Raw genomic sequence first — 22,430 nt, 5'->3', positions numbered from 1 at the left:
AGATGGCGCTTATGCAACAAGCGTAAACATCATCTGTTGTGTACAGTCTTAGAGTTTGTACACCAGCTGTGGTTGACATACAGGCATAACCGCCCACCACCACCACTTTTCTGTTACCGGAGTCTCTGGTCCTGTGCTGCTGGTGTACTGTGCAGCTTGTTAACTCGATAGCTATATCTGGGATGAGTGAACAAAGCCAGGTCTCTGTAATTACTGAAATGTAACTGTCCTTAACAATCTTGTTCACTGCAAACCTGTAGTTTCAATTCGTCCATATTATTTGCGAGGGATCTGACGTTGGTGATAAAAATGCTAGGAAGAGGCGACTTGTGTGGTCGTCTCTGTAGCCCGCCCTGCAGTCCCTCTTCTGCCTGGCTATGTCTGTAATATCTGTACTAACCCCTACTCTCTCTTCTGTTTCCTTTTCCGGTGTCCTTGTGGTGGTGGTTTGCGCCACCACCATCTACTCAAAGCACCATGATGTTCCAACAATGATGGATGGATTAAAAGCCAGAAGTCTGTATGACCATCAGCATCAAGTGATTCCGTGAGAACCCTAACTACAAAGAGGACTATTTCATTTATGTTAGGTAGAATGCCCAGAAGGGACTGGGTGGTCTCGTGGCCTGGACCCCCTACAGATTTTATTTTTTTCTCCAGCCTTCTGGAATTTTTTTTTTGTTTTTTCTGTCCACCCTGGCCATCGGACCTTACTCCTTTTCTGTGTTAACTAATGTTGTCTTATTTTAATTTCTTATTTTGTCTGTTATTTTTCTTTTCTTCATTATGTAAAGCACTTTGAGCTACTTTTTGTATGAAAATGTGCTATAGAAATAAATGTTGTTGTTGTTGTTGTTGTTGTATGTCTGCCGGGATGTCGTAGAAGCGGAGAAACTCAGCTGTAACGGTCCGCTCGCTGCATAGTCCTATTTTGAGAAGATCGTGCCAGCTGTGGATGTTATTTCGCCAAGCAGAATATCATTATGATGAACAGCAACACATACACAAAGGGACGAGCAAAGCACCGAAAGGAAGAGCATCAAGCCGCTGCGTCTGTGCGCGCCGCCATACATTTTCATTATACCGTATTTATGTATTTTATTTATTGTTTTCTTGTTTTAATTTATTATTTAGGGCATGTAGTACTAGGGTGTCGTACCGTGTTAGCCATTATGGATGTCGTGAGAAGTCAAGCAAAATGACACCTTTTATTGGCTAACTAGAAAGATTACAATATAAGATTACAAATTAACACAATTAAATGTCCTAAATATGCAAGCTTTCGAGGCAACTCAGGCCCCTAATGACAACATCTCGCCTCGAAATCTTGCATATTTATGTGTATTTGCTGTTTAAGTTTAGGGTGTATTGTATTTTATTGTTTAGGGTGTGGGAACAGATGAATTTGCTTTTCATTTTATTTCTATCAATGGGAAAATTGATTCAGACTTTGAACGATTCAAAGGGCCTTTTTTACATGTGCTCAGGTGCTTCTGGATCATATTGTGCTCATTTGCGTCCCACCCAAACTTTTCAAAGGCCTTGCTGGTCCAGACATACTCCAACTCCTCTCCTCTTACCCTTATGGTTATTTGGCCTGGTTTTCTTCTTTACAGGTGTGAACCAATATACCTGCACCTAATATCCATCCATCCATCCATCCATCATCCAACCCGCTATATCCCAACTACAGGGCCACGGGGGTCTGCTGGAGCCAATCCCAGCCAACACAGGGCACAAGGCAGGAAACAAACCCTGGGCAGGGCGCCAGCCCACCGCAGGGCACATACGCACACTAGGGACAATTTAGAATCGCCAATGCACCTAACCTGCATGTCTTTGGACTGTGGGAGGAAACTGGAGTACCCAGAGGAAACCCATGCAGACACGGGGAGAACATTCAAACTCCACGCAGGGAGGATCTGGGAAGTGAACCCGGGTCTCCTAACCGTGAGGCAGCAGTGCTACCCACTGCGCCACTGCCTGTACCTAATAATTCAAGTAAATTATCTTAATTGAACTTAAAAGGATGTGCACAAAAAATTAGCTGAGGGTACAGTACCCTAGGAAAAGCACCAATAGATGAGGTACCTGGCATCCTAAATGTCTGGAAAATCTCTAGAAATACGTCTTTCTACCCCTAGAGTTCAGCAAAAGTACAGTAAAATAAATTTGTTACAGTTTACGTTTTATGTCTAGTGGTCTCACAGGGCCAGATGTGATTCTCGAGATGAGACTTCACATCTGGGGACAATTCCCTAAAAAGTCTGTAGTGAAAAGAGGCTGAAAAGGCTCTGCCCACAGTGTGTCTTCCTAAAAGCCCGCCCTCAGTTTCCTCCAGTCCGTGAACTTTAAACATTCGGGGTTTGCCATGTTTCATTTCCCCTCATGTATGACACTAACGCAAAGGGCTTCCTGAAATGAATTACGTTCGAAGTACGAGGCACCACTGTATTTGCCTTTTTGCACTACCTACACTAAAGAATTAGTCATTGGATACTGACACGGGTTGTGAAACTGGTGCCGGTGAATTTGTCCTGTGAAGCTTCACCATGGTGCAAGTAGTGCTGAAAAAGGCAAAATGATCTTGATCAAGTGGAAGGAGAAGAAAGACGCTAGCCCCCTAAGTACCGTTCACAAGGTACCAACTGTCAATGTTCGCATAAGGGCGATTGTGGATGTCACTAAGCCTGGCATTGTGGTAGGAAATAATAACACAATAGGGGGGGCGTGTCAGTTGTGCCGATTTGTCAGTGACATTCTACCCTCTCATATTAGAAGAGAAGTGTGCCAGGAAACACGCTTGTATTGCCCCGATTGCAACGTAGGGCTGCATGCTGGTGACTTTTTCAAAGCGTACAAAATCTGTATTCAACATACCGTTCCTACTATACTGATGTTGACATTTTAGTATTGACAAGGTTCTGTTACACGTAATAACATTTTTCCATGTTTGAACGTTACTGGCTTGTTTTCCGCCGTTAAACATAACACTCCAGAAACTGAATGAACTCCAGTTAGTCGTCCCTTGCTGATACGTATTTTATGAAAGAAATGTGACTGTAGGTTTTCAGTGCTAGTCCGAAAAAATGCTAAAATCCCGTAAGCCTTCCTGTTAGAGAAGTCGTGTTGGTTATGGGGTCTACAATATAATGTCCAGACATGAATACTTGGCTGATGTCAAGCCTAGAGAGCAGTGTCCGAAAAACGATGGCGCATTGCCCCTTCCTCTAGTAAGCATTCGGAATGCCTAAGCGTTAATGTGTTTCACGTTTCAGTTGCATATGTGGACAGGACTTGCAGAAAATCAGCGCACATGAAGGCACAGATGAAGACAACACACGGTTTGACCTTCTTTGTATTCTGAATATGACCTTTTCGGATTTAACACAGAAAAAATGGTAACATATAAAAAAAAAAAAAAGACAGTAATGAGCGAAAATTCCTTACCCATGTTTATTGGGGAATGGAAAGCAAAAAGAAATTAAACACTTTGCATCTTTGAAATGCCATAAAGTGTTATAAAGAGAAGCATCTCTTACATGCAGAAGTTCAATTAGACTTATTGGGCCACCAACCTAAAATTGTAACGATGGAAGGCCTGTGGAGTGCAATTTTATCATTATTGCTAAGAGATATTTCATTAGCAAGATAGCAAAATCTACTAAGGAGATTTGCTCAAAGGTAGCAAAGGGGGTTGGTTCGTGCCTTTGGGACCCCTGATCCCAAATACGTGAAAGTAGGACAACACAGAAAGCACAATACAGAAGTAAAGTGAGCCTCCTGTATGTCCACTGGGAGGCTCATCGGCGGGATGCCACAGCCCCATACATAGTGGCTTGAGCAGAGAGATCAACGTTGGATGCCACCATGCCCCCCCCCCCCCCCCCCCAAATAAAGGCCCAAATAATGTGCAGTTAGGACAAGCCACACACACATTCAAATAAAGAATCAAGGTCATATTTTACCACCTGTTGTCGTGCCAGTCTGTTGAAGTCGGGTTAGCATCGGGTGCCACCTGTCACATTACATTAAAAGAAGAAAACATATAGAGTGCACCATCACCATTTTGTTAGGCTATGCACAACATCAACAACATAAAATAAGAAAACAGCTAACAATTCAGCAAATGTTGGCAGCTCCTCAGAATAATTACATGTGCTCAGCTGCTCCTGGATCATATCGTGCTCGTTTGCATCCTTTTTGACGTGAGCAAACCTGCCAACACTCCTCTCCACTTACCCTTACGGTTATCTGGCCCGATTTTCTTCTTTACAGGTGTGAAGCACTATACCTGCACCTAATAATTCAAGTAAATTATCTTAATTATCCACTGCAGATTGAACTTAAAACAGTGTAGACAAAAAAGAAGCAGAGGGTACAACATCCTAGGATAAACACCAATAAACGTATGGTCTTTTCATAGTACCTGGCTTCCTACATGTTAAGAAAATCTCTCGTTCTGCCCCTAGAGTCAGCAAGATAACAGCCATTAGTTATGGTTTGCGGTTTATGTTTTACGTCTGATGTTCTCACAGGGCCGGACGTGATTCTCGAGATGAGACTTCACATCTGGGGACAACTCGCTAAAAAGTCTGTAGTGAAAAAGAGGCTGAAAAGGCTCCACCCACAGTATTTCTTCCTAAAAGCCCGCCCTCGGTTTGCTCCAGTCCGTGAACTTTAAACATTCGGGGTTTGCCGTGTTCCATTTCTACTAGGAGTTGTCTTTGACTCTAGCATGTCATTTAAAGCACACATTACAAAGTTCTCCAAATCAGGTTTCTTCCATCTTAAAAATGTTAGGAAATTAAGGCGCTTTCTAAATAAACAGGATTCTGAGAAATTAATTCATGCATTTATTTCTATTAGGATTGACTACTGCAATGCGGTGTTCACTGGATGTTCAAACTGTTCTTTATTCAGCCTCCAGTTAATCCAAAATAGCTGCTGCAAGAATTATTACAAGAACAAGAAAATACGAACACATAACTCCAGTTCTTAAATCCTTACACTGGCTCCCGGTTAAGTTTAGGGCATTTTTCAAAATCCTCCTTTTAACATATAAACCATTAAATGGCAGAGGTCCGGCTTACTTGTCTGAACTTATCATGACTTACAAACCAGAGCGCACATTAAGATCTCAAGATGCCGGTCTGCTTATGATTCCAAGGATTAATAAAATAACAGTGGGAGGTCGAGCTTTTAGTTACAGGGCCCCTAAACTGTGGAATGGTCTGCCTGCTACTATAAGAGATGCCCCTTCACTCTCAGGCTGAAGACTCGCTACTTCAGTTTAGCACACCCTGACTAGAGCTGCTGATTAACTGTACAGACCGCATCTCTGTTGTTAGTCATTAGCACTAAACATTAGTAACATGATAGTTAGAATTTGTTACTAACCCTCACCTCTTCTGTTTCTCTTCTCGGTACTCACATGCGGCACTTGGTGCCATGGCCCACCTGCCAAGTTTTATTGCCTGCCTAATGTAAAGTCATCCCTGATGGAGGATTACAGGAATCATCAGGTAGAGGGGTCCTTTCATCAGATTGGCTGGCCCAGCGCTGTTTCAGCCATGGAATGGCCAAATGGGGGTAGGCAGCTTAATGGATGAGGTCTGCAGGACTCTAAACAAATCCAAATCCTATTAGTTGATATCATCTACTGTTAAATTCTGCTCCGTACTTCTAAAATTTTTATTTCTATACTGTATTGAGGATTTGTTCTGTTCTGTGTATTGTATTGTATTGTATTGTATTGACCCTCTTCTTTTTGACACCCACTGCACGCCCAACCTACCTGGAAAGGGGTCCCTCTTTGAACGGCCTTTCCCGAGGTTTCTTCCATTTTTTCCCTACAAGGTTTATTTTTTGGGGAGTTTTTCCTGGTCTTCTCAGAGAGTCAAGGGGCTGGGGGGCTGTCAAGAGGCAGGGCCTGTTAAAGCCCATTGCGGCACTTCTTGTGTGATTTTGGGCTATACAAAAATAAAGTGTATTGTATTGTACTCATGTATTAGACTAATAACTATGGAATAAAACTGAGAGAAACTGAACAAAACTTCTGACACTGAAAGAAAACGAAAAGTTAAAATCAACAGCTCAGTAACACAAGTTAAGTGAAGCTTAAATGGCGTAACAGTAGCAAATCTGCTGCATTCACGTGCTCTCAGACAGACGGTAAATCCGAGTTGTTCAGGCGGAAACACCACATGAACATTCGACGAACTCGTATTTACAATTCGGGTAGCTTTGTTTTGTTCGAATTGTCCGAGTTGTGACATAGCACTGACCTTTCACCTTAAGCAACTGTTTTATTGTAAAACAAATAACCCGGTCAGACCCGAAATACCAATTTTTGGCATTTGATTCAAAGCGTTACACATTTAATATGTTCATTTTGGTCTTTACATCAACAAAAATGCAGTTTGTCTCCAATTGTTTTTGGTTTTTTTTTTGAAGACCAAGTAACAAATCAACAGCCACTGTGAATTTTTCTGAAAGAAAACTCCTGTGACTGCACTGAAGTGGGAAGGTGAAACGTCACAACTTGGAGCTCCGAATCATCCGAGAGCTCGTGAACGCAGCAATAGCATTAAGTTGTCTCCATACACTGTGCGACTATGTTCAAGTACAGCAGCGTTTCTCAACCTTTAAGTATTTGTGACCCAAGTTTTCATAACAGTTTTAATTGTGCCCCCCTAACGTTTTTTTGAAAGTAGCCTACTAATACCAATTTGTTCTTTTTTAATTAATGATATATCATAGATGCATATTTTATTATACCTACTTAACTTTTATCGACATTTATCTAACTCCATATTTTTTTTTCTAGTATCAGAATGTAGTTAAAGTTAATTTGTTTTGGTTTCAATAGATGGATTTTTCATATTTTCAATTCTTGTTTTCTTTATTTCACATCTTCACACCCCCCTTTTTGTTACTTCACGCACCCCTAGGGGGGCCCGCCCCACAGTTTGAGAACCACTGAAGTACGGCATGTTTGCCATTTTCTGTTACACACTATAATGTTAAATCATTTTAGTTATTCATTTAAACGTGCAGTGAGATGTTGGGTGCTGCATAGCCAAGTCTGCAGTTCTGCTGCGGTCGTATCATTATAAACTGAGCGGGGGATAGCCGGGACACCCCTTTGACACTGGATCCGGGGAAGCAGCCATGGGATGCACACTACGTCCCCCGGAAAACTTGGTGGCAGCCCCCTCTGGGCCACAATTGTGTTACACCAGAGCTCATCCCTGTTGGGCTCCGTGGCCATGGCCAGGGGGAGCTACACGGCTTCCTGAGCCCATCTGGGCTGTGACTCAGCCACATCCGGAAGTGCAGCCTAATTTAGGTCAATTATCACCTGGAGCACTTCTGGGTGTGGCTACAGGACATCTGGAGAGTATTCCCAGCGCATCACTTTTTCCACATTTTGTTATGTTACAGCCTTATTCCAAAATGGATTAAATTCATTTTTTTCCTCAGAATTCTACACACAACCTGAAGTCTTTTTGAATATGATGCCACAAGCTTGGCACACCTATCCTTGGCCAGTTTTGCCCATTCCTCTTTGCAGCACCTCTCAAGCTCCATCAGGTTGGATGGGAAGCGTCGGTGCACAGCCATTTTAAGATCTCTCCAGAGATGTTCAATCAGATTCAAGTCTGGGCTCTGGCTGGGCCACTCAAGGACATTCACAGAGTTGTCCTGAAGCCTCTCCTTTGATATCTTGGCTGTGTGCTTAGGGTCGTTGTCCTGCTGAAAGATGAACCGTCGCCCCAGTCTGAGGTCAAGAGCGCTCTGGAGCAGGTTTTCATCCAGGATGTCTCTGTCCATTGCTGCAGTCATCTTTCCCTTTATCCTGACTAGTCTCCCATCCCCACAGCATGATGCTGCCACCACCATGCTGCACTGTAGGGATGGTATTGGCCTGGTGATGAGCGGTGCCTGCCTGCCTCCAAACGTGACGCCTGGCATTCACACCAAAGAGTTCAATCTTTGTCTCATCAGACAAGAGAATTTTCTTTCTCATGGTCTGAGAGTCCTTCAGGTGCCTTTTGGCAAACTCCAGGCGGGCTGCCATGTGCCTTTTACTAAGGAGTGGCTTCCGTCTGGCCACTCTACCATACAGGCCTGATTGGTGGATTGCTGCAGAGATGATTGTCCTTCTGGAAGGTTCTCCTCTCTCCACAGAGGACCACTGGAGCTCTGACAGAGTGACCATCGGGTTCTTGGTCACCTCCCTGACTAAGGCCCTTCTCCCCCGATCGCTCAGTTTAGATGGCCGGCCAGCTCTAGGAAGAGTCCCGGTGGTTTCGAACTTCTTCCACTTATGGATGATGGAGGCCACTGTGCTCATTGGGACCTTCAAAGCAGCAGAAATTTTTCTGTAACCTTCCCCAGATTTGTGCCTCGAGACAATCCTGTCTCGGAGGTCTACAGACAATTCCTTTGACTTCATGCTTGGTTTGTGCTCTGACATGAACTGTCAACTGTGGGACCTTCTATAGACAGGTGTGTGCCTTTCCAAATCAGGTCCAGTCAACTGAATTGACCACAGGTGGACTCCAGTGAAGCTGCAGAAACATCTCAAGGATGATCAGGGGAAACAGGATGTACCTGAGCTCAATTTCGAGCTTCACGGCAAAGGCTGTGAATACTTATGTACATGTGCTTTCTCAGTTTTTTTATTTTTTAATAAATTTGCAAAAATCTCAAGTAAACTTTTTTCACGTTGTCATTATGGGGTGTTGTGTGTAGAATTCTGAGGAAAAAAATGAATTTAATCCATTTTGGAATAAGGCTGTAACATAACAAAATGTGGAAAAAGTGATGAAGCGCTGGGAATACTTTCCAGATGCACTGTATAAGAGAAGCCGACAGGCACCACTCAAGGACAAAGCTGCCGGGAGGAGTGTTTTTGTTTTGGTGTTTCTGTTTGTGCTTTTGGGACTGTGTTGTGTCTGTGGGTACGGGGAAGACGTAGCCCACAGACAAAGAAAATAAAACATTTATTTGTTTTTATTAGTGTGCCTCCTGTGTCTGTCTGTCTGTGTCGGATCCGGCGCCAATATCACAACTGTCACACATGTGCGATTGGGAGGCAGCTAAATGGCCTACTGTAAATAATAGAAATTCCACGCCAGACCAGGGGGTGGCGAGGTGCACCTGACTTTCTTTCTCAATCCCTTGGAGACCATCCACAGGAAATCCCGCCTGGTTCCGGTACTTCTGACGACGTCCCTTCCGGTTTTGGGGTGGGTTGGAAGAGGATTTTGGGTTCGGAGGTTAGGGGATTGTGGGGTTGGACCCACCAATGACATCACTTCCAGTTCTGGGCCAGATTATGACACTTCCGGTTTTGGGCCCCGATGACGTCACTTCCGGTCTCGGCAAATAAAGCCACCGTCTTTGCTTTGGACTCTGACCTGTGAACCTGCCTCACAACTATTTACCCATTCGCAGCCAGGACATATTATATGGGTGGCTGTCCCAAACCTTTCTCGATGTCTTTGGCTCGTTCTTGTGACGACACATTTACTGTTGTGGTATACTGAGGACTAAAAACAAAATCTCCTGTGGTTCTTCTTTACCAATTCGTGTAACAGCTGAGGGTGAGGCTGCACCCTTTTCCTTTGAATGCATATTTTACAGTTCATTTTGTCGCGGACATAGCTGTCATTTTTTCCGAGCTCACATCGACTGTGGCCGTCTTGTCGCAAATGAGAGTGTCAGACACCACATAGAGCTGGCAGCAAAGCATCGGTCGCTTCTACCACAAGCCCAGTGATGACTTTCAATGCCAAAGTGTAATCAGATTTTACAGAGGAGATGTTCCCCTGCCATTTTTTTAAATAAATGTAATATGTCCCCCGCACACACAACACACATTTATATGGTGTGGCAGACAGCCGGGATGCCCTGACCATGGGAGGACTGGGTGAGAGAGTATTTCTGCCCCAGAACGACAGAGGGCAGCCCCCTTGGTTTACAGCGGGGCCAGAAGCTCAACCCTGTTGGGGACTGTGGCCACCGCCACAGGGGCACATGAATGTTTTCAGGGCCCTACTTGGCAGCACTTCCACCACACCCAGCTAAGAAGCTCGTTAGGCACCCTATAAAAAGGGACAGGTTGTCAGCATTCAGGGCCAGAGACGGGAGGAAGAGTACAAAGCTTGTTGTGGAGGACTGAAGGCAGCGGAAAAGGACAGTGCTTTAGTGCTGTGCTGTTTACTGCGTTGTGCTATGGGGAGCAGAGAAAAGCGTCCCCCAGCTGTAAATATAACTGTGTGCTGTGAGAGACTTTGTGTATAACTGCCTGTCTGTATCGGGGTTAGGGCGGCTGTATGCGCCCGGGCATCACCTTAACTTCTTGTTATGCTGTATTTTATACACCAATTTCAGTTATTTTTGTCAACGTCCTTTTAGTTGAACCTCCCAGCAGCATCCGCCATCTCTCCTCCGCTTGATTCACTACAAGCACAGTGTCACAATGGTTTCCCTCCAGTGTTCAGGTTCAAGCACTTTATTGTCATTGTGTAACACAAATGAAATGACTTTTTGTGACAGCCCCAAGGTGCATTTAAAGAAAAGTCAAATAATTCCAAATATGTCGTATACAGTGTTAAGTGATCAAGTAACCAGAGCAAATTATTATTGCTCAAAGTACAGCAGTATAAATTGTTATTGCACCTGTTAATGAATAGTACATTACATATTCTATATTGTATTACATTAGTATATTGCACATTACCAATATAGCTTATTGCACATTTTAATGAATAGTGCATTACATATTCTATATTGTATTACATTAGTATATTGCACATTACCAATATAGCTTATTGCACATGTTCAATTAAAAATGATCTCAGACTGAGGAGATTCAGAGTTCAGAAAGTTTATGACAGATGGGAAAAAGCTCTTTTTTAGTCTATTTGTGTGTCCACGGATTGACCTAAAGCGTCTTCCTGATGCGAGGACCTCAAACCAAGAAGTTCCCGGATGAGTTTTGTCCTTGAGAATGTTTTTGGCCCTTCTCACACAGCGACTCTTATACGAGAGTTCGAGTGACGGCAGTTCAGTCCCAATAATGGCCTCTGCTGTTTTTACGACCCGCTGCAGGGCTTCTTTAGCAGCCTTGGTGCAACCGTTGTACCTGCAGGCCACCATGCCGTTAGTTAAGATGCTCTCTATAGTGTCTCATCAAAATAAATATAGAGTTAGATAAATTCCAGTAGGAATTCACCAGGCTAATACAGTGGAGCACTTTAAAAAACTGCTGAAAACACATTACTTTAACATGGCCTTTTCATAACTTTACTGTAATTTAAATCCTGATCTATCTTACTAAACCACAGTTAATTTATGCACGGCAGATGCACCGAGGCGCATGCGTACTGCGCCATGGCGCCCGCCCCAGAGTCAAACGCAAACGCTTCCCAAAATGCGGCAGCTTCCCAGAGTCAGTAGATGGCGCCCAAACAACACAACCTGTAGGGTCAAACGCAGCGGCTTCCCAGAATGCAACGGATTCCCAGAGTCAGTGGGTGGCGCCCAAACAACACCACCTGTAAACTAGACTTAAGAAACGAAGGCGCCCACACAAAGAAACCGCTTTAGTTCAAATAGGGTTATTCAATTAAATGGAAACTTTACCATGCCTACGACATGTGAACTAAACCTGAGGTAAAGCATGCACGCCAGGTTGTACAGCCGCCCGGACAATGAACGAGCACGCCCACAACGCGCTTTTGACACAGCACAGGAGGCACGTATCCAAATGGAGGGAGCTCAACAATTAGTAATACAAACACGAGCCCGTATGGCTACGACCTGTAAATGAGCCCGTATGGATACAAACAATGAACGAAGGCGCCCACACAAAGAAACCGCTTTAGTTCAAATAGGGTTGTTGAATTAAATGGAAACTTTACCATGCCTACAACCTGTGAACTGAACCTGAGGTGAAGCTTGCACGCCAGGTTGTACAGCCGCCCGGACGCGACCACCCACACCACTGCATATACCCTCCATGATATTTCATCACGCAGAAACTGATTGCCATTCTTGGATTTCCAATTCGCTAGTGAATTGCGGGCTTACTTGTACTCTGTATATCCAATTCATTACAATAACTATTCATGGTGGCTCTAAAATCTGTACTAACCCCTACTCTCTCTCCTGTTTCCTTTTCCGGTGTCCTTTTGGTGGTGGCATGCACCACCACAAATCTACTCAAAGCACCGTGATGTTCCAACAATGATGGATGGATTAAAAGCCAGAAGTCTGTATGACCATCAGCATCAAGTGACTCCGTGAGAACCCTAACTACAAAGAGGACTATTTCATTTATGTTAGGTAGAATGCCCAGAGGGGACTGGGTGGTCTTGTGGCCTGGACCCCCTGCAGATTTGATTTTTTTTCTCCAGCTTTCTGAAGTTTTTTTTTTGTTTTTTCTGTCCACCCTGGCCATCGGACCTTACTCCTTTTCTATGTTAACTAATGTTGTCTTATTTTAATTTCTTATTTTGTCTTTTATTTTTCTTTTCTTCATTACGTAAAGCACTTTGAGCTACTTTTTGTATGAAAATGTGCTATAGAAATAAATGTTGTTGTTGTTATAGAAATTAAGCAGCAGCTTCTGTGGGAGGTCAGCTCTCCTTATCTTCCTGTTGTTGTGCTTTGCCTATTATAGCCAAGTTGTTGTCAGCCCAGGACGGGTCCTCTGAGATGGTGACTCCTAGAATCTTAAAGCTGGAAACTCTCTCCACAGCATCTGCATTGATTGTTATCGGCCTGTGATTGGTCTTTTTAGTGGTTCTAAAGTCCAGAATCACTTCTTTGGTCTTTTTGGTATTTAAGACCAGGTTGTTGGTGTTGCACCATTGCTGTCAGATTCTGAACCTCTTCCCTATATGCAGCTTCACTGTTGTCTGTTACAAGCCCAATGACAGTCGTATCATCCGCAAATTTAACAATAATGTTTGACTGGAGGATGGGTTGACAGTCATGGGTGAAGAGTGCATAGAGAAGGGGTCTTAGTACACATCCTTGTGGCACACCAGTGCTCAGGGTAAGGGTGGAGGATGTGTGTTTGCCCATCCTGACAGACTGGGGGGTGGTTGGTGAGAAAATCCAGTAACTAGTTGCAAATGGACGGAGCAAGTCCTAGTGCATAGAGTTTTTGGATCAGCTGGTTAGGTATGATGGGATTAAATGCAGAGCTGTAGTCAATGAAGAGCATCCTAACATAGGCGTTGGGCTTTTCCAGGTGCGAGAGGTCAGCATGTAGAGCCCCACAGATGGCGTCCTCAGTTGATCTGTTTGACCGATAGGCAAACTGGTGTTGGTCTAGATCAGCTGGGATGGAGGCTTCCATGTGGGTGATTACCAGTCGTTCAAAGCACTTTGCGATGACAGGGGTGAGAGTGACTGGTCGATAGTCATTAAGACAGGTTATCCTCGGTTTTTTGGGAACAGGTACAATGGTTGTGGGATTTCAGGCACATGGGGACTACACCGGAGGAGAGAGAGGGGTTGAATATGTGTGTAAATCCATCCATCCATCCATTTTCCAACCCGCTGAATCCGAACACAGGGTCACGGGGGTCTGCTGGAGCCAATCCCAGCCAACACAGGGCACAAGGCAGGAACCAATCCCGGGCAGGGTGCCAACCCACCGCAGGTCACACACAAACACCAAGCACACACTAGGGCCAATTTAGAATCGCCAGTCCACCTAACCTGCATGTCTTTGGACTGTGGGAGGAAACCCACGCAGACACGGGGAGAACATGCAAACTCAATACTTCCGCTAATTGGTCAGCACACGTCCTTGCACATTATCAGGACCTGCTGCCTTCCTTGTATTGAGGTTTCCGAGTGCCCACCGCACATCATATAGATAGATAGATAGATAGATAGATAGATAGATAGATAGATAGATAGATAGATAGATAGATAGATAGATAGATAGATAGATAGATAGATAGATAGATAGATAGATAGATAGATAGATAGATAGATACTTTATTAATCCCAAGGGGAAATTCACATGTATGTGTACGACCAAAGGCTGTGAGTCTCCAGTCAGCTCGAAGCTGACCGGAGACTGGTTATTGTCCTTGTCAAACTGTGTAAAGAAACTGTTAAGTTCCTCTGCTAGGTTGGCATCGTTATTGGCCAGTGTGTCTTGTACGTCATTTTTGTTTTTTTGTGCCCCCCTAGCCGGTTTTAATGAGTGGATGCACAATCACCAGTCCCATGTGGTACATTTGGTACACTGCATGGGTACTTACGTGTGCATGCCAACGATAAGATGTTCGTCTTACAATGACTTTGTCTGCAAAAAACATTCAACAACTGAAGTGAAATGTACAAATTCTGCAGTGGATGAAAGTGTGACAGGTGGATCAGATTTATTTTCAGATAGTCGTAGACTGGGTCATACTATTCAGTAATATGGTATTAAATTACATTAAAAACATGGGCAATTGAAAATGATTGCAAAATTTTGTATTACAACCTCACAGTGTGCCTATAAATAGCCATTTGAACACTGGCGCATAAAGCCCACCACGCGAGAACTTATGAGATGAAAAATGTTGCGAGTAGTTAAGGGTTAACAGGGGTCTTTATAGGAGACTTTTCAGAACAGCTTGTTTATATATAAATAAATATACAAGTACAGTTGACCTTTGATATACGACCGGCCTGACATGCAAACAACTTGATTTATGACTAAAATTTTTGTTTTGATTTACGACCAACATCTTGCGTTACGACCTGAATGTGGTCACGTGTATCCGCTTGTGCGATTGCAAACAAACAGCCAAGAGCGTTCGTAAGCGTCAGTCAGAGCCCAGATACGTTTGTTTGTGGACATAATTTCGGTCAGTGCAGTGATTTATATAATTTTTTTTCGATAAATGCTAAGGAAGGAAGAGAAGGTAACGAAGGTAATGAAAGCGATCACAATCGAAATGAAGAAGGAAATTGTGCGGAAATATGAGAGTGGTGTTCATGTGACCGATCTCGCTAATATGTACAGCATGTCGAAATCCACCATCTCGACAATTTTACAAAGAAAAGATTTGTATAAAGAGGCTCCTTCCAAACAATAACCACCTTCCATTTCATTCTCCTCCTCCTCCCTTCCTGCAGCCCAAAGATGTCAACTTAAATGGTGAGTCCAGTATGAAATTGTTGTTTCTGGTAGGCTAGGCACTTTTTATAACTTTTTGGCTAGTACATTAGAAAAAGTATTGGTGTTTTGGTAAATTGTGCACATTATACAACCCTTTTTTATTATGAAAAGGTTAAGTAAGTGTTGCTGTGGGAGGTTCGGAATGCATTATGGGTATTTACATTATTTCTTATGGGAAAAATAGTCTTGACTTACAACCAACTTGAGTTACAACCAGCCCTCGCGAACGAATTGAGTTCGTAAGTCAAGGGTCCACTGTACATATAACGGCAGGTCAGGTCACTTGCACACTTTCTCAGATGATTCTGCACTTTTGGAGTCTATTGATAAGGGGGATGGTGCAAAGAGAAGTTGTCTTCATCTTGACATCAGCTCACAAATGCTCTTTTGGCTGAACAGACACAGATTCCAGCAGACATACTCCAAAATCCTAAGGCTGTTATAGTGGAGCAACTCCATATTAATGCTGATATTTTTGGAAAGAGATGTCCAACAAGCTCACATAGGTTTGATGGTCAGACGTCCAGAAACTTTTGACAATACTGTATGTGCCAACAGAAGTTACATTTCGCCCAGGGTTATTTTGTGTATTTTTGTTCACTTTTGAGTTTTCAGTTAATGTTGCATTCATTTATTTTGGGCTTTGTTCTCGATTCCTGTGCTGTGTTCTATGTGTTTTCTGGGTGGCCCACTAAGTGGCGAGGTCATCTGCCAATCTCTGCCACAAACTGCCCCTCCACTTGATATATCCAGAGGATCCCCCACAAATCCTTTGAATGTCCTTAGCAGCAGTGACTTGTGCTTTTCGTAAACTCAATAGATTTTGTGATTTTTTTGGATTATTTTGATCCTCTGTTCCATGTATTGACTTTGCCATTGAAGTGAATATTTGGACTCGTTTGCTTTGGATTGCTTTTGCGTTACAGTTAATTTTGTTTTGCCTTTTGGGCTCCACAGTGCCGCATTACTTTTGAAGAACATTTTTTTGTGAAGAAAAAATCTTTTACTTGATAACGATTCTTCGAGGTTCTTTTTGTGTTTGGCCTGTTTTATTTGACGTGATTTCTCCCACTAGTGGGCCTTATTTGAAGTATTTTTAGGACTCTTTACTGCTTTGGGACCCCTAGTCCATGACAATAGGTTTGTAAGACAGTATCTTATAAATAAACACTTACGCATGGAAATGTGTTAATCTGTCTGTCCGGCCCGGAAGTGTGAGGCTACAGCATGAAGCAACTCAGTCGCCAAAGTGAAACCACCGAGGAAAGAGAACCTCACTTAGCCGCTAATACACAAGCGAGGTGAGCACATTGGCAAAACGAAACCTCAGAGGAGAGAGAAATTCTATTTGCTATTGATAAACAACGGAGGCGAGCATGCCGGCAAAATGAAAACGCCGAGGATAGAGAACCTCGCTTATCTGCTAATAAACACGCGAAGTAGGCACATTGGCAAAACAAAACATCGGAGGAGAGAGAAACTCACTTAGCCGCTGATAGACAACGGAGGCGAGCATGTCAGCAAAATGAAAACGCCGAGGATAGAGAAACTTGCTTATCCGCTAATACACAAGTGAAGTGAGCACACGGGAAAAACAAAACCTCAGAGGAGAGAGAAGCTCGCTTAGCCACTGATAGACAACAGAGGCGAGCACATCGGCAAAACGAAACATCTGAGAAGAGAGAAACTCGCTTAGCCGCTGATAGACAATGGAGGCGAGCATGTCGGCAAAACGAAAACGCAGAGGATAGAGAACCTCGCTTATATGCTAATACACAAGCGAGATGAGCACATCGGCAAAACGAAACCTTTGAGGAGAGAGAAACTCTCTTAGCCGCTGATAGACAATGGAGGCGAGCAGAAAACGCAGAGGATAGAGATAGAGAACCTCGCTTAGCTGCTAATGTACAACCGATGAGACTGATTGATTGAAGTGCCAGAATCCATGGTTTCTAGGAGCTCTGACTTTTTACAGCATGGGCTTACACAGCTAGTACAAGATAAAGATTTTGTATCATTTTAGGCAGAGGATCTGACTTGTTATTATTAGTATATACTGTATGCTGTAGGGACACAAAGTGGGTCTGTGTTGATATTTAATACCAAGATCTTGAAAATAATTGTAAAGCTCATTTTTGAAAAGGTATAGTAGAAAGCAGGTGACACCAGCAGAGCATACACGAACATAGAGGACATGAGAACAAATGATGACTGGGCATAAACAAAGCAAAAAAAGCAAGTCTGTCCAGTAAACTCTACAACTAGAGAAGCAGACACGTGAGAGATAAGCGGGGTGGAATACGCAGACACTCAACACATTGCAACAGCTAACTATGGAGGCTCGAACATTGTAACCTCAGAAGATGTGAAGTGAGACCTTTCTTACATGCAGTATAGCTTCCAGATAATGCTGGGTGGTATGACCAAAATTCTATATCACAGTATTTTTCAAAATTATACTGGTTTCACGGTATTTGACGGTATTTTTTTCCCATGCATGAGTGGATATTAATCTCATTTTCCACTGCAATTACTGCAGTAGACTGGCTAAGAATAACCTGTTCCACTGTCATGAGAATTGTACATTGTACAAAAAAACATTTTAATGTGCACACAAGTATTAATACAGGTTTGCATGGCCCCATGAAGTGATAGCTTTCATGGGGGAGGCACTAATGAAGAGAAGGAATCACATTGCATTACAGTTGCAGTCAAAATATAGAACCTTTTTATTGAACAGATTTTGCAAACAACTTCAACTACAGTCATATGAAAAAGTTTGGGATCCCCTCTTAATTCTTTGGATTTTTGTTTCTCATTGGCTGAGCTTCCTTTTAATATATGATATGCCTTATGGAAACAGTCGCATTTCAGCAGTGACATTAAGTTTATTGGATTAACAGAAAATATGCAATATGCATCATAACAAAATTAGACAGGTGCATAAATGTGGGCACCCCAACAGAGATATGACATCAATACTTAGTTGAGCCTCCTTTTGTAAATCTAACAGACGCCTCTAGACGCTGTCCTCCTATAGCCTCTGATGAGTGTCTGATTCTGGATGGAGGTATTGTTCACCATTCTTCATACAAAATCTCTCCAGTTCAGTTCAATTTGATGGACAGCCTGCTTCAAATCATCCCATAGATTTTCAATGATATTCAAGTCAGGGGACTGTGACGGCCATTCCAGAACATTGTACTTCTCCCTCTGCATGAATGCCTTTGTAGATTTCCAACTGTGTTTTGGGTCGTTGTCTTGTTGGAATATCCAACCCTTGCGTAACTTCAACTTTGTGACTGATGCTTGAACATTATCCTGAAGAATTTGTTGATATTGGGGTGAATTCATCCAACCCTCGACTTTAACAAGGGCCCCAGTCCCTGAACTACCCACACAGCCCCACAGCATGATGGAACCTCCACCAAATTTGACAGTAGGTAGCAGGTGTTTTTCTTGGAATGCGGTGTTCTTCTTCTGCTTTTTGTTCTGACCAAATAACTCCATATTTGTCTCATCAGTCCAAAGCACTTTGTTCCAAACTGAATCTGGTTTGTCTAAATGAGCATTGGCATACAACAAGCGACTCTGTTTGTGGCGTGAGTGCAGAAAGGGCTTCTTTCTCATCACCCTGCCATACAGATGTTCTTTGTGCAAATTGCGCTGAATTGTAGAATGATGTACAGATACACCATCTGCAGTAAGATGTTCTTGCAGGTCATTGGAGGTGATCTGTGGGTTGTCTGTCACCATTCTCACAATCCTGCTCATATGCCGCTCCTGTATTTGTCTTGGCCTGCCACACCTGCTGGGTTTAACAGCAACTGTGCCTGTGGCCTTCCATTTCCTGATTCCATTCCTTACAGTTACAGAAACTAACAGTTTAAACCTCTGAGATGGCTTTTTGTAGCCTTCCCCTAAACCAGGAGACTCAACAATCTTTGTTTTCAGATCTTTGGAGAGTTGCTTTGAGGATCCCATGCTGTCACTCTTCAGAGGAGAGTCAAAGGGAAGGAAGCCCAACTTGTAATTGACCACCTTAAATACCTTTATATCTCATGATGGGACACACCTGTCTATGAAGGCTTAATGAGCTCATCACACCAATTTGGTGTTCCAAGTAATCAGCATTGAGCAGTGACAGGCATTCAAATCAGCACAATGACAAGGGGACCCACATTTGTGCACAGCCAGTTTTTCACATTTGATTTAATTTCATACAACTAAATACGGCGTCACTAAAAATCTTTGTTCAGAAAACACTGCAGTACTCAGATGTTCCTAGGAAATGAAAGACAGACCACTGTTATCTTTATTGTTGAAAGGAGAGTCGATTATTATGCAGGCTGAGAGGGGGTCCCAAACTTTATCATATGACTGTAACAGTCCATAAATGTACAACACCCATCCAGGTAAGTCCAAATAAGTTTGCCACGTAGATTGTAGCCAGCAGCATCATGAATTCTAGCAGCAGAGAGCTGCAGAAGAGCTGTATAACTTTATATATAGCTGTATAATTTTGACAACATATTTTTAACCATCCAAAGAGGCATTTAGACTTAGTCAAATGTTCAGAGGTGTTTGTCAAAAGTTGTATTACACTGAACATTAATATAGTCAATATTTTTTGTAATCCAACAATACTTTCTGTTAATGATAACAATCTCAGTCCATTGACACGTTAGCTCTATGGATTGTAATGGCGTTAGTTATCTCGATCCACCGCTTGCTTTTTCTGTCGTAAGCAGTCCTCTAGTAAACGCGTCTACAAGTGACGTCTGACTCGAGTGTCGTCTCGCTTTTTCAGTTTTACCTGAGGACGTGGAGGGTGCCAATCTTAGTTCCATACATTCATGGTACTCCGAAGCATGTTTGCAGCTAAGGAGGGGCAGCAAATTGCTCATTTTGCTGCCTCCAGCGACACTTTCAGCCGACAGCATTTGCAGTAAATAGTTGTTTGGTCCACATCCGACCTTTTAAAACCAAAGTATCTCCAGACAACAGACACAGCTCCTATTTTCGGCAAAAGTTCTTCTGTGTCATCATATTCAACTTTATCGTCTGCTACAGCTTCAGTTTCGGAATGTTCTCTGTCCATTTTAACCGCTCAATACCTCCACTAACGCATGTACTCCGTTGCATGCATGTTTAGCAGTGTAGCAGTGAAAAAGGTCCCCCCGTAAACAGTTTCCCGCTGCGCCACATTCTGAACGTTGTTTAGGCTATTTAAACCGGTGTTACAGTATAAGAAAAAATCCATATCATAACAAAAATAAAAAACGGTTTTCGGTATGAACCGATATACCTACCAGCACTACTTCAAGATATTGACTTCTACATCTGTATTGTAAAGTATGTCAAAATTACAGATGACTATGATATTTACTTATACAGTGGAACCTCGGGTCACGAACGTCTCGGATCACGTACAAATTGGGTTACGATACAAAATGTTCGCCAAACTTTTGCATCTGTTCACAACCACACACTCGGTGACGAACAAGCCAGTTATCCCTTCTGGTTCGTACGCACCGATGATTTCCGCATGTGTTCAGTCTCTCCCTGTACTGTACAATGTTCTCCGTCAGACGTGCGTGCATTCGCTGTGAACTCTTTGTGCTCTATTTTGTTTGCTTTTGCATTACTTTTACAATTAACCATGGCCTCTAAGCAAGTGAAGAGTGGTAGTGTTGGTGAGAAGAAAGGTTCGAAGAAAACTGAAATCGAATTAAAGAAAGAAATTATTGAAAAGTATGAGCGTGCTGTTCGTGTTACTGATCTTGCCGCCGAGTATAAGAAGTCAAAATCTACGATTTCGACTATTCTAAAGCAGAAAGAGGCCATTAAAGCAGCTGATGTTGCAAAAGGAGTTACAGTGTTAACCAGGCAGAGGCCGCAAGTGTTGAAAGAGGTGGAAAAACTGTTGCTAGTGTGGCTGAACGAGAAGCAACTTGCAGGGGACAGCGTAAGCGAGGCGATGTTAATGCGAGAAAGCCAGGAAGATTCATGGCGATTTGCTGCAAAACGATCCTTCTATGAGTGGTTAGTTCTTCCTCCTCACTTCCTTTATGCCAGAACTCTACTCATGCAAGGATAGTTTTCTTGGTTGTTTATGGTTAGTTTTTGTATAAATTAAGAATTTTTCAAATTTTCATCTTTTTCCCTGTGCTTAAATCTCATTAAATAAAAAGTTGGTTACAGCGAGTGGTTTTTAAGGCTGTAGCGTGAACTTGCAATGTTAGTTTTCTCTGTTCAAGGTTTTCTCAGTGTTATTCATTGTTTTTACATTTAGTTTACTATTACACTGTGCATTCTGTGGTATAATTAACTATTTTTGTGCTTAAAAATGTACAAAAAATATATTTACATACCGATTGTACGGTCTGGAACGGATTCATTGTATTTACATACAATCCTATGGGGGAAATTAGTTCGGGTCACGACGAAATTGGGTTGCGACCAGAGTTTTGGAACGAATTACGGTCGTGACCCGAGGTTCCACTGTATAGGGTGGCCCACGAAAAAGTGGCCGGCCTCCCCCGAGTCTGTGTTTGGTGTTTCTCCTACGCGGATCATAATGACGGTGAAAATGGAGGTGTATCTGCAGATTTTACGCCAGTCCTGTGCACAATTGACGGACTACGAACGTGACCGTTGTTACTTTCATTAGAACATTAGAACACTCTAGACGAGAATAGGCCATTCAGCCCAACAAAGCTCGCCAGTCCATTCCACTTATTTCTTCCAAAAAAACGTCAAGTCGAGTTTTGAAAGTGTGTACCTTTTTGCGAAAGTGTTTATTTGATATTTGGACTTCAGGTTTCACACATTATACATGTCATGTCTACATTTTGTCAAAATATTACTTAAACATGAAAAACGGTTCTGTTTTAACGATGTGTTTACACAGATTGTTGTAGACATGGAACACACGTGAAATGCATGTATTCCAAATGATGATACATTATTTACCCGATACAACTCTAAGCAACCGACACGCAGGTGAACAGACTTGAGCTGAGAAAACTTTTTGCGGCAGTTGGCGGGGTGTGATAGCAGGCTGCTTGCTGCTGGTGTTGATCGACACATTTATAAAACAAAAGACGCTGACGGAGAGGGGCGAAGGAATTTAAGGTGGGCTGGAATTTTTTCGTAGGCTTTGGTAATTCTTTGTTACAAGGCAAATGACTCACACAGTTGCCTCCTTTACAGCTCCTTC

At 42.9% G+C, this 22,430-nt stretch overlaps 1 protein-coding gene across 6 annotated transcripts in view; it reads right to left on the bottom strand.

The window, feature by feature from the left end:
• Positions 1-22,430, bottom strand: part of plppr1 (phospholipid phosphatase related 1) — a 247,712-nt gene that overhangs the window by 45,910 nt on the left and 179,372 nt on the right. For 3 of the 6 annotated variants that reach the window (XM_051929815.1, XM_051929813.1, XM_028805061.2), the window contains one exon: positions 3,969-4,018. The exons of 1 other annotated variant lie outside the window; for it this stretch is intronic. In XM_051929815.1, coding sequence (XP_051785775.1) covers positions 3,969-4,018 — 50 coding nt within the window. The remainder of the gene's footprint in view (positions 1-3,968; positions 4,019-22,430) is intronic. 2 more of the 6 variants (XM_028805059.2, XM_028805060.2) reach the window with 1 other exon arrangement.

Source organism: Erpetoichthys calabaricus, chromosome 7 (assembly GCF_900747795.2).
Source record: "Erpetoichthys calabaricus chromosome 7, fErpCal1.3, whole genome shotgun sequence".
Classification (NCBI taxonomy): Eukaryota; Metazoa; Chordata; class Cladistia; order Polypteriformes; family Polypteridae; genus Erpetoichthys; species Erpetoichthys calabaricus.
The sequence above is the reverse complement of the archived record's forward strand: the minus strand, read 5'-3'. Positions and strand labels throughout refer to the sequence as shown.